Source organism: Anastrepha obliqua, chromosome 6 (genome assembly GCF_027943255.1).
Source record: "Anastrepha obliqua isolate idAnaObli1 chromosome 6, idAnaObli1_1.0, whole genome shotgun sequence".
NCBI lineage: Eukaryota > Metazoa > Arthropoda > Insecta > Diptera > Tephritidae > Anastrepha > Anastrepha obliqua.
Window position 1 is genome coordinate 44803001 of NC_072897.1, and position 10909 is coordinate 44813909.

General features: G+C 35.3%; 1 protein-coding gene across 1 annotated transcript; it reads right to left on the minus strand.

The window, feature by feature from the left end:
- Nucleotides 1–7500: 7500 nt before the first annotated feature.
- LOC129250445 (ATP-dependent DNA helicase PIF1-like) lies at nt 7501–8937 on the minus strand. The gene has a single exon (XM_054890066.1). It carries the CDS (start codon nt 8935–8937, stop codon nt 7501–7503), a length of 1437 nt encoding a protein of 478 aa, XP_054746041.1.
- Between the last annotated feature and the right edge of the window lie 1972 nt (nt 8938–10909).

Sequence of the window (10909 nt, forward strand, 5' to 3'; positions counted from 1 at the left end):
GTGATGATTGTCATGCATGATTTGGTTATCATAAATATTAAGCGTTTTATAACATTATAACAAGGCTCCTAAAATTTTTTAATTTTTAATCAAAACATCGTTCCATCGTTTTAACTTCGAACTTTTACGAACATACATATGTATGTAGTTCGTTGTTTTTCTTCTTCGTGATTTTATATTTTGTCGCGCAATGGATGAATTAAGGAAATTTTAGTTGAGTTGGAAGGCGAACCATTTTTGAACGTGTTTATTGGTAAGTTTATGGATAGTTTGTTTTGCTCATTTTAGTTATTGCTAATCATTTCAATTATAGAAAGCGGTCTAACTAAGGAATCATTGAAGCTCCTAAAGCCAAACCAATTGGACACATTGATCGAAACATCGCAGTTTGGGCCAAGGGTAATTTTTGAGCACAATCTGCTCAATTGGCAAGCGCAACAGGTATTTTGTTATTTTGTGCATATAACTACATACATACAGATATGCATGCAAAAATTCATAATCTTCGTTTTACTTCACTAGGGAATACAAACACAAGCCATTCACACTGAGGCATGCGCTTTATTTGGCAAACGAATATCGTGGCGAGGTAAAGGTTTTTTTTATTACTTTTACTTTAGTTATTTATTTATTTTAAATATAGGTACATTTCTGTACTTCATGTGAGGAATCTTTTGAAACAATACTCAGTAAGTCGGCGGGTGGATCACAAATCCTGAAATACTATGCGCAAAAAAAGTGTCTCACTCCAAAGTATAGGAAACTTCTAGCTGCAACAGTTGCAAATTATTTTATTTCTACTGAAGTACATCCAAACCCTAAAACATTTGAAGCTTTCGCCAATAAAATTGTGGATTTATTTACGAGTGAGTCTAAAGTCTGATCACAACCTAAAATTTTTATTAAGGGGTTATATACCTTGTGTTTTTCAAAAAAATCAAAATAAATTTTATTTCTTTATCGTAAAGTACAATCCCTTGAGAACATTTTCCAAAAATTTCATAGAGATCTGAGCAATAGATCGAAAGTTACAGCGTTTTAAATTGTGCGTCGTCACGTCCTGAGCGTACGGCCTAATGCGGCGCTTGAAACTTTAAACGCGATTATCTCAAAAACGTGTTTTTCCAAAAATGCTTTTGCGGTGGACGCGATTGCAAAAAAAGTATTCAACCGATTTTTATAATTTTTTTTTAAATTGTTCGTAATTGATGTTGCCTCTTAGTGAACGATCAACTTTTTATGTATAAATTTTTATTTTGCAGATATGAATTTTTTAATGCCAATTTTAGGGCTGTAGAAGTGGAGTTTTTTAAAAACATGTTCCTATTTTCACAAAAATCAAAATATTTAATATATTGATCGTTCACTAAGAAGATATAACCCTATACTAATGAAATCTTTTCGATTTTTTGATTTCAGTTGACTTGGTGGACTTGAATCGCGTCCACCGCAAGCCTCTTCCAAAAAAAGGGTCTTGGGGGAAAACGCCATAACTCCGCCATTTTTAAATATTTTTACACAAACAAAGCCTTTTTTTTTTCTTTAAACATTGTAATATCCAATAATAAAAACTTTTATACAATAAAATTATTGCTACATATCTTTAAAAAAAACCCAACTTTCGCTAATTTCACCGGACCACAAGGTATATAACCCCCTAAAAAAAAGTTTACTAACCTCGATTTCATTTACACAGGATATATAATATATTACATTCATAAGAAAGGAAAAAAGCCAGGTGGATCTCTGTATGCTAAGTACCACAGTGTATTATTGAAACATAGACGGGACGGTCTTATTTCCAAAAGAGATGTAGAACCAACAAAAGGAACGGAGATTAATTCTTGCGTAACAGGTATATATGTACATATATCGTCGTTGCGAAAGCAATACCGCGTGTATGCAATATACAAAACTGTATAAGTGGTGAATGCCAGAAGGAAGAAAAAACTGATTTTTTGCAAAAGTATGGCTCAATTTTTTCACTGAACTTATAATTTATTAATATTATGTTTTATTAGTCCCACTGGCCGAACATATAGAACATGCAAACAGACGAAAAAAAAAACACTTGATGAAGTACACTATTGTAGATTCAAGAAATAGTTTCTTACTGTGGGCATCGACAAGTAGTGAACTTCAGTAAAAATTGAAATTAATGGTAGATGCAAATTATATGGATAAAAGTACGATTGAGCCAATTATATGTTCCATTGGATTGGATTATTTTTATTGCAGGGAATATTATGTGTATTTCGCCGATATATTTTATAAGTTCGATAACCTAATCAAGTGTATTGATGTGTGTTTTAAAACATTCCATGTACTTAACCTTGAGTATCTGCCCAATGTAGGCCCATTTGGCTTTTTGTTTAGCAGTATTTCTATAATATTTCCTTGAAATCTCGCGATAAAAATGGGTCTATTTGTGCAATTTTAAATGATTTGAAAAAAACAAAATAAGACTTAAAATAAGAAATAATTAGAATGGATGTACACGTGCAATGTTCTCAATGCTTACAAGTATTCGAGCATTGCGAGAGTTTGTTAAAGCATATCAAAATTATTAATTGCTTATCAGAAAATGAAATTTACAAATGTGGATTTCAAACTTGAAACCAATCATTTACGAATATTAAAAATCGTTGTAAACACATGCGAAATGAAAAAAAGGTACGAAAGCAATAACGTAGAAAGCTGTGAACAATATCAAGAAAATGTTTCTTGTGCTACTTCATTGATATTTCATAATATTCTAGCACATGTTAGTTATAAGAATGTTAATATATGTAAGAACCCAACGAATTTAAATGTAAGACTGGAAAACTTGAAAAGTGGTTGCCTTAGTTTTTCTATGAAACAATATGGTAAAAAAAATTTCACTAGAAAATGCGCTATTGAGCTACAAAAATATGTAACTAATATGATTTTACATCCCTTAAGGAATCAATTAAGAAATGTTCTTTTTAACGATAGTTTAAAACCAAAACATCACTTTCTGAACCACTATTGTAGAATTGTTCAACAGTCGGGCCCATTGAAGTACCTATGTTCCAGGAAAAACATAACACTATCTCTAACATTAAAGTTTTCTATGAACTTTTCTGAAACCATTTATAATTTTAGATATGATACTTACAAGCTAAGCGAAGAAAAATATGAGTTAAAATCGTCTTTATATTTTAACGAAATCAAAAATTTATTTTCTGCCGACGTGATCAGTAGTAGCGTTTGCTATTCCAATTTTAAACTGAGTGGCAGAAGTTATAAAAAAGGCTATATTTTATTTAATTATAATCCAAACTTTGTATCCTACCAAGTTTTCGAAATTTTCATTGTAAATGAAGAAATATTTTTATTTTGTGAATTTATAAATATCTTAGGGTACACAAATCATTACCTATCTTTTAAGGTAGGCCCTAATTATAAAAGCAGATGAATTAAACTATCCACCAATTCATGTGTATATTGTTAACAATGAAAAACTCTTACGGACAAAAAAGTTTTTTTAATGAATTTTTCCAGTTTGTGTTTCAAAAATAAAAAACTAAAATCAAATTTTTTGCATTTTTATTCAATATTTAAAACATTTCATAATCTGAAAATTCAGGTAGATTTTTTAAAATTGAGAAAAAAGCTATTTTTCTTTTAGTAAATTTTTACTAGAAACAAAATAACAGTTTTCCTAATTCGAGCAAATTTTACACTAAAATGAGTAATATTTTTATTTTCTTTTAGCAAATATAAAAACAAATTCCTTAAATCGGGAAAGTTTTTCTCGAAAGCATGTAAAAATTTTTTCTTCATTTTAAGAAAATATCAGCTACTTTTCTTAGGCGCCAAATCATTCCCATATTTCCTCATTTCAAAAGCCGTTTTAACTTGAACCAAAGAAATGTTTTTTTGAGTGTGTAATCTGAGCTACGATGAGATTTTGAGCATAGAAATGCCAGAAGATACATATTTAGTGGGATACGCGGACGATATAGTGACGGTCGTACCAGCTCGGGACACTGAGGACGCTAGAAAGAAGCTGAACCAAGTCATGATAAGGACGCAAATATGGCTTGAGGTCCACGGCCTGGAACTCGCCAAACATAAAACCGAAGTCATCCTTATGACACGAAGTCACATGCCACTCGAGGTAAACATGCAAATAGGCGACAAGTCCTTAGTGACCCAAAAAGTAGTAAAATACTTAGGTATTCAACTTGACTGCAGGTTTACTTTCTGGGCCCAGATACGGCATGCGGCTACCAAAGCAGCAAACGTCACGGGTATGCTAAGTAGACTAATGGCAAACATCGGTGCAAAAGAAAGCTTATTTAAAATAGAAAGCAATTCCGTGAAAGGTGCCTCCCCAGAAGGAGAGGAGGGCTCATTTTAGCGGCCACACCACACGACGCAGTAGACGACGGTTACTGTAAGTGCGAAGGCATTTTGAACCTTACCTCACCCACCAAAAAGAAAAAAAAACTCTATATTTATTAAATATCCAATTAAACTTAGCTGCCCCATATATGTAATAACGTTTATATGAATTTTCCTTTTATTTATTTTGAATTTCAAACTTTTATACTATCTAGAAAATGCATACATATATGTATACTCGTAGTTTTCTGTAAAAAGTGAAAAAAAAAATTCGTTTGCCAAAGGAACAAATAAATGCATATTCAAATCCCGCCAGCAATTTGATTTCATACAGAAGTCAAAAACTGTGCAGAGCCAATGTGCTTATACAGAATTCATTGTAATCAGATCAGCTCTATCTTCACTGACGGTTCCAAGATGGAGTCGGGAGTCGGAGCAGCGGTTTGCTCTCAGCCAATTTATTTATCTTCTTTAAACTGCAGAACACTGCTAGAGTTTTTCAAGCAGAAGTCTTTGCGATCTTGCAGGGATGCAAAATACTTAGGGAATGCGGGAGCGAGGAAGATATTAACATTTTCTCCGATATTCAAGCCGTGATCACGGCACTGACGACGCCATGGTGCAGTAACATTTCTCTGATCTGGGTTCCATCACACAGGAACATAGAGGGAAATGAAATTGCTGATGAGCTTGCCAGGTGGGGGACTAAATTGGCTTCAGAGACCTTCTACCTCCTAGGAGACTGTGGAGCACTTAGTCTGTAAATGTCCGGGTTTGGCAGCTAGACGATTAAGGTCATTGGGCGCTCCTCTTTCATTATATCAACAGCTATGGCTGGCTGTAGATATCTGCCTGCTGGAGGTCTTATAATGGTATCAAACGGAGCATCTTCTGTAAAACTTTGTTGAACCAAATCAAATCCTTCGTAGAGAATTGATTCATTACCAGGCACACAGGAAAATGGCATATGCAAATTTAAATATGTGGATTTATATACGTATGCACATATACATATATATGCTGTGAGTATGTATGTATGGATTATGCTGCATGAACTTGTCACATTAAAAAATATTACGGTCCACTAGAAACTCTCAAGTAATCCAGCTCACATGCATAGGCACAGCTCACAGACGCTTCAGTATTAAATATTTGGCACTTTGGGCTTCGTCCAAAGGCTGAATGTATGTACAGTAACCTCCAAATAAGCCGCATTCTGATTTCAGAGTAATTTTCCAACCTTGCAGATTTATGCATATGTTTTTGTGTACTTTTTATCAATTGGAGAACCCCATACGTAAATGAATACATATATCATCTTAACAACATATTTACCTTATATCAGAAAACAAGAACTAATTATTTCTAAATTTTCTGTGGTATCAAAATGTCCGGGGCAGAACTTTTTTATAAGCTACTTGTTGCTGTTTTCTGCATCTTACTTCACGTTCATGCGCGCACTTGACGAACAGCAGCTGCGGCTGACAAGCAATTAGAAGACATATTTATATATGGGGGCAAACTTATATACGGAGCCGCTACCATTTGACTTGACAAACGATTCACCAAATATTGGAAAATATTTCTATAAAAACTATTTGATTTCTGCAATCTTAGATGTACATTTGTGTCATCGTTGAGAAATATTGGTATATGGGCGGCTCGTTTTATGAATGAAAGTATATACTTTGCTCATTTAAATATGAGCTTGAACTTATCAATGAATTTTTTTGTTGTGCTGTACATTAATTGAAGCTGTTCAGCACCATGGCAACTGCAATAATGGCCGCTAAGGCTGCGCATAATAACCCTTATACCAGGCGTTTCTTATGCACAAGCAGCATCAACGAAAACATTAACAAAAGAATTTAACAACCCTAATAGTACCACATCAAGTATAGATGATTTAACTGAACTTAAAACTATGATGAAACAATTGATAACACAAATGGCCACCATGATGAACATTGTAACCATACTGGTATCGATGCTAGATGGTCGCACTAAGTAAAATAAAAATAGCAATTTGGAACGCAAACGGACTTACGCGCCACGAACTAGAACTCAAGACTTTTATTCTAGACAAAGCAATTGATATTATGCTAATATCCGAGACTCATGCAACTCATAAAACTTTTGTAAATATACCCAATTACAACATACACTACACAAATCACCCAGATAACAAGGCTCACGGAGGAACTGCAATAATCATCAAAAAAACAATTAAATACCACGAACTTGATGGTTATAGAAAAAATAACATACAAGCAACGACAGTTTCAATAAATAGCTCAAATGGACCAATAACAATATCAGCAGTATACTGTCCGCCAAAATTCAATAACACAAAAGATCAATACCTGGAATATTTAAACAGACTAGGAAGTCGATATATCGCTGGAGGTGACTAGAATGCAAAAAATTCTATTTGGGGATCAAGGTTAACAACTTCGAAAGGCCGAAAATTACTAGACGCTGTAAGAGAAAATAATGGACACTTCATAAGCACCGGAGAGCCGACATACTGGCCTACAGATATCAGAAAACAACCAGATTTAATTGATTTATGTATTGTTAAAAATATTCCACAATCCTATATCACCATTAAGTCATGTTTGGAGCTATCATCGGAGCATTCACCACTTCTAATGACAATTCTTGGATCTCTGCACCAACAAACTTTTAGAGGACTATATAATAATACAGAGGGTTATGAAAGTGAAGCAAAATGCATCCCACGCTTTTAACTCTAATTTGAATTACTCTATTTGTATCTTAATTTTCGTTATAATTCTGTTCTGAGGTAGTTGACTATGACTGATCGTTCGATTTGCTATTACTTCATTATAGGTCCCTTTGTCATTAAAATTTATTTTCTACTTTTTAGTTCGATTAGCAATAAAAGCGTGTTTTTTAGTTTTCTTAAACTACTTTTTATTTTCTACTTTTTAGTTCAATTAGCAATAAAAGCGTGTGTTTTAGTTTTTTTTTTTTTTGACTATTTTTTATTTTCTACTTTTCAGTTTGATTAGCAGTAACAACGTGCTTTTTTAGTTTTTTACACTATTATGTATTTAGTTTGATTTATCAATCCGTCTTATGGTGGACATGTGGTATTGAAATGTTTTACGAATCATTTCGTAATCTAATCATTTCATTTAAAGCCTCACTGTTGCATGGAGTTTTTCCAGTTAGCTTAGAGCAATCAAGTTCTTCGATCCGCATACCGTCTAAAGATCTTACACGACTAAGTGCTACATAGGCCTGTCCAGCAGCAAACAGTCGCGAGCCTAGATAAATGACTGCATGATCAACTGTACAACCTTGCATCTTGTGAACGGTCGAAGCCCAACTCAGGATTAAGGGCAACATCCGTCTCTCAGCAGTTCCATAGCTATATTTCGCTGGGAACTGTATCAAAATCGGTTTAATCATGTGCACACCATCAGAACCGAAGTCGATACGGACTGACGGGATGTCTTCCGCGTATAGTTGGTCTCTGCGAAAATTTGGCCAGATGATTTCAGTGATAAAACCCATATTGCCATTCACTAAACCTTTTGACACGTCAATGTTCGACCTCAACATCACTTTAGCCCCTACGAATATTTTCAGTTCTTTCGGAAGACCTCCTGTTTTATTAATATCATTAGGTATCACAGAATTTAAGTCCTTGTTACCTAAATTACGAGTGGCATCAATAAGTTGGTCTTGTGCTTTTATTGTATAAATAACTGTCCCTTTATTCTGAAAACTCTGGAGAACTTTTTCATTGTGTCTAGCAACTTGATCATTCGTTGGGTAAATTCTTAATGCTTTCTCAATCGAAAATTCATTAGTCGCATCCGTTGAAACTTTTTCCAGAAGGATTTCAAGTTGTCTAGACGTCATTTCTCCAACTCGTAGGGCATTAAGTACATCTATAAATGTTGTGTCTCCTTGTTGACGCATGTTTTGTTTAAGTTCAACCAGACCGAACTGTCGCCACAAATGTGTAGCTGGCTTCATATGATCTGGTTGATGAAAAACTTGATGTCCTCTAACAGGTGGTAACTGCATTAGATCTCCAAAGAGTATCACGTTTATGCCACCAAAACAAGCGTCTGCGATTTTCAGTTGTCGCAAACGAGAGTCGATCATACAAAGCATCTCATAGGGTATCATAGAAATTTCATCTATGAACAGAAACTCAATATTTTGCCATAACTGACGCATTCCTCTCAAATAATTACCGGTAAGAAGTGGCATGCTTACAATTACTCCATCTTTTTGTACTGGTAGTTTTAACAGCCGGTGTAGCGTTGTACCACCGATTAACCGTGCTGCAACTCCAGTGAGAGCACCGACTTTTACCACCGGTTTTCCATAACATCGGTTGACATGGTTTTTCAATAGATTAAAGAGGAATGTTTTCCCGGTGCCTGCTCCACCAGTTACGAAAATTTTCTCCCGTTTCATATCACCATTGAGTTGCTTCTTAATACTCTCTGTGACAAGAACAACTAATTGTCTTTGATCAACATTCATCGCATTTTGCGCTCTTTGGAATTGATCATTGCTCATTTATTTCTCTGGTAACTCTTCCTCTTCAAGTTCAGGATTTATAATCTCTGGCTGCTCCAAAATTTCGAAAGCATGTATCTGATTGAATGCATTTTCAAGCTGTTGGTCCCGCTCTCGATGTTGGCACATATGTCTACTTGTTTCCCTTAAACGACTCTCTCGAGCTACAAAAGCTTCTTTGGCATTATCGATGCCTTCAAGTATTTCAGTTTCCGAACGATAAGGCATATATTGAAGAAGTAAGCTGTAGGAAAAGTTTTCTGGATCCGAAGCTGCTATAAAATATGGCACTCTGACAACTGCAGGAACATTTCTCACAACCATTTTGCTTTTATCCAACAGAGTGATGAGTGGGCGACGCATGTTTGTTTGTTCCTCATAGGCATCATGGTCTACACTTTCCTCGGTATCGCTTAACTTTTTCGGAAAGTGTGGTTCAAACAACATAGCAAACTCTATAAGGCTCATGTTCGCAAAATCGTAGTCAGGATGTTGTAATGGACGTTTTTCATATCTTTCAAAGATATTGCTGTAGTAACCAATTGCGTGTCCGCTTCTATCGAATTGCAATACTCTGTAACGCTGTTCTGGCTTTCTTGTGTTTAGGAAGACACAATGTCGCGAACTGTTTCGTAATGGGATATGACAAAGCCGATATGCACATTCGGCAGCTGATACTTGTCGTTCATGAAGAATCTTCATACATATCTTGAAGAGTTTGCGTGAAAGGTCAGTCTCTTCGCGTTGGATTTGTTGTATTGCCTGTGCAATTCCAGCATCGACACCCTCTGGTTCTGCTTTCGACAGATACTTTGCAATATAGTAAGCTATCGCTTCGTTCGATCCGCACGGTTGAATATCCATATTACCTGTCCACAGTCTCAATAACTCTGGGTGGTAATTATTTACCCAAGCATCTTCTTTACGACGCTTAAGTAAGGAAATTCTGCCCCCATTGCGGAGAAAATCGTCTGAAGAATGTGATATTATTCGTGTCTCATGACATTCTTGACGTGGAAAATTGAATCGACATCTTAGAGAGGTAATATTCTTTGTACAAGTTTGTGTATGCCGATGAATTTGACATTTTTTCACAAGCTCGAAGAGCTCTGGATCTTCTTCTTCTGTTGGAATTTTACACCAGCAGTTACGATCAAGTAGAAGTATTCCTTCTTCTGTATCAAATGCTGGATGATTCTCAATCCAAACTACCATATGGAGGTGAGGACTACCACGATTCTGAAACTCAATACGCCACCAGAAGTCTTTTACTTTTCCTCCAAATACTTCATCATTATTTTGAATGAATTTCATTAGAGCATTGACTCTGATCATAAAATGTCGACTCAAAATCACTGGGTACTTTTCGATAAGACGTTGGGTCTCATAAATGTCAATTGTACTTGGATCAACATCAAGTCTACCGTCGGCTATTAATAAAGCCTTTCGTTGGTCTAACCAGTGGAGATCATTTGAGCTAAATGTCACAAAATAGGTTGGGGCTCCTATACATCTAATTTGGGCCAATAGTTCATTTAAAGCTGATCTCCAATAAGCTGCAGAACCTCTCAAATTTTTGAGATAAAGGTGGACATCTTCAACAGATCCTTCTTGATTTACAATTTTCTTGCCACATGCTGATATCGTGCTTTTGATTCGATAATATTCAAAGAACGATAAAGCGTAAAAAAGATAATCGTTACGTTGGAATCTTGGGTCACTTCCCAAAATTCTAGACTGATAGTAGTCTAATGCTGTAATTTTAACAGGCTTCTGTTCTGCGAAACCATTCTTCCCATAGGGAAACAGAAAGTACCAGGCAAATTCTTCTGCTTTAAGTTCATGGCCCACATTGACGATGTTATCTTTCGTCTTGCGGGTAATTTCATTAAGGTTTCGTGAGACCTGTACTTCATCTTCGACATTAGGAGGCATTACATCAATCGGTGCCATCATTGATGTCTGCAGTGGA

What these genes read in the sequence shown, in the direction of transcription:
- LOC129250445 (XM_054890066.1), bottom strand. Translation starts at nt 8,937, where the DNA reads ATGAGCAATGATCAATTCCAAAGAGCGCAAAATGCGATGAATGTTGAT.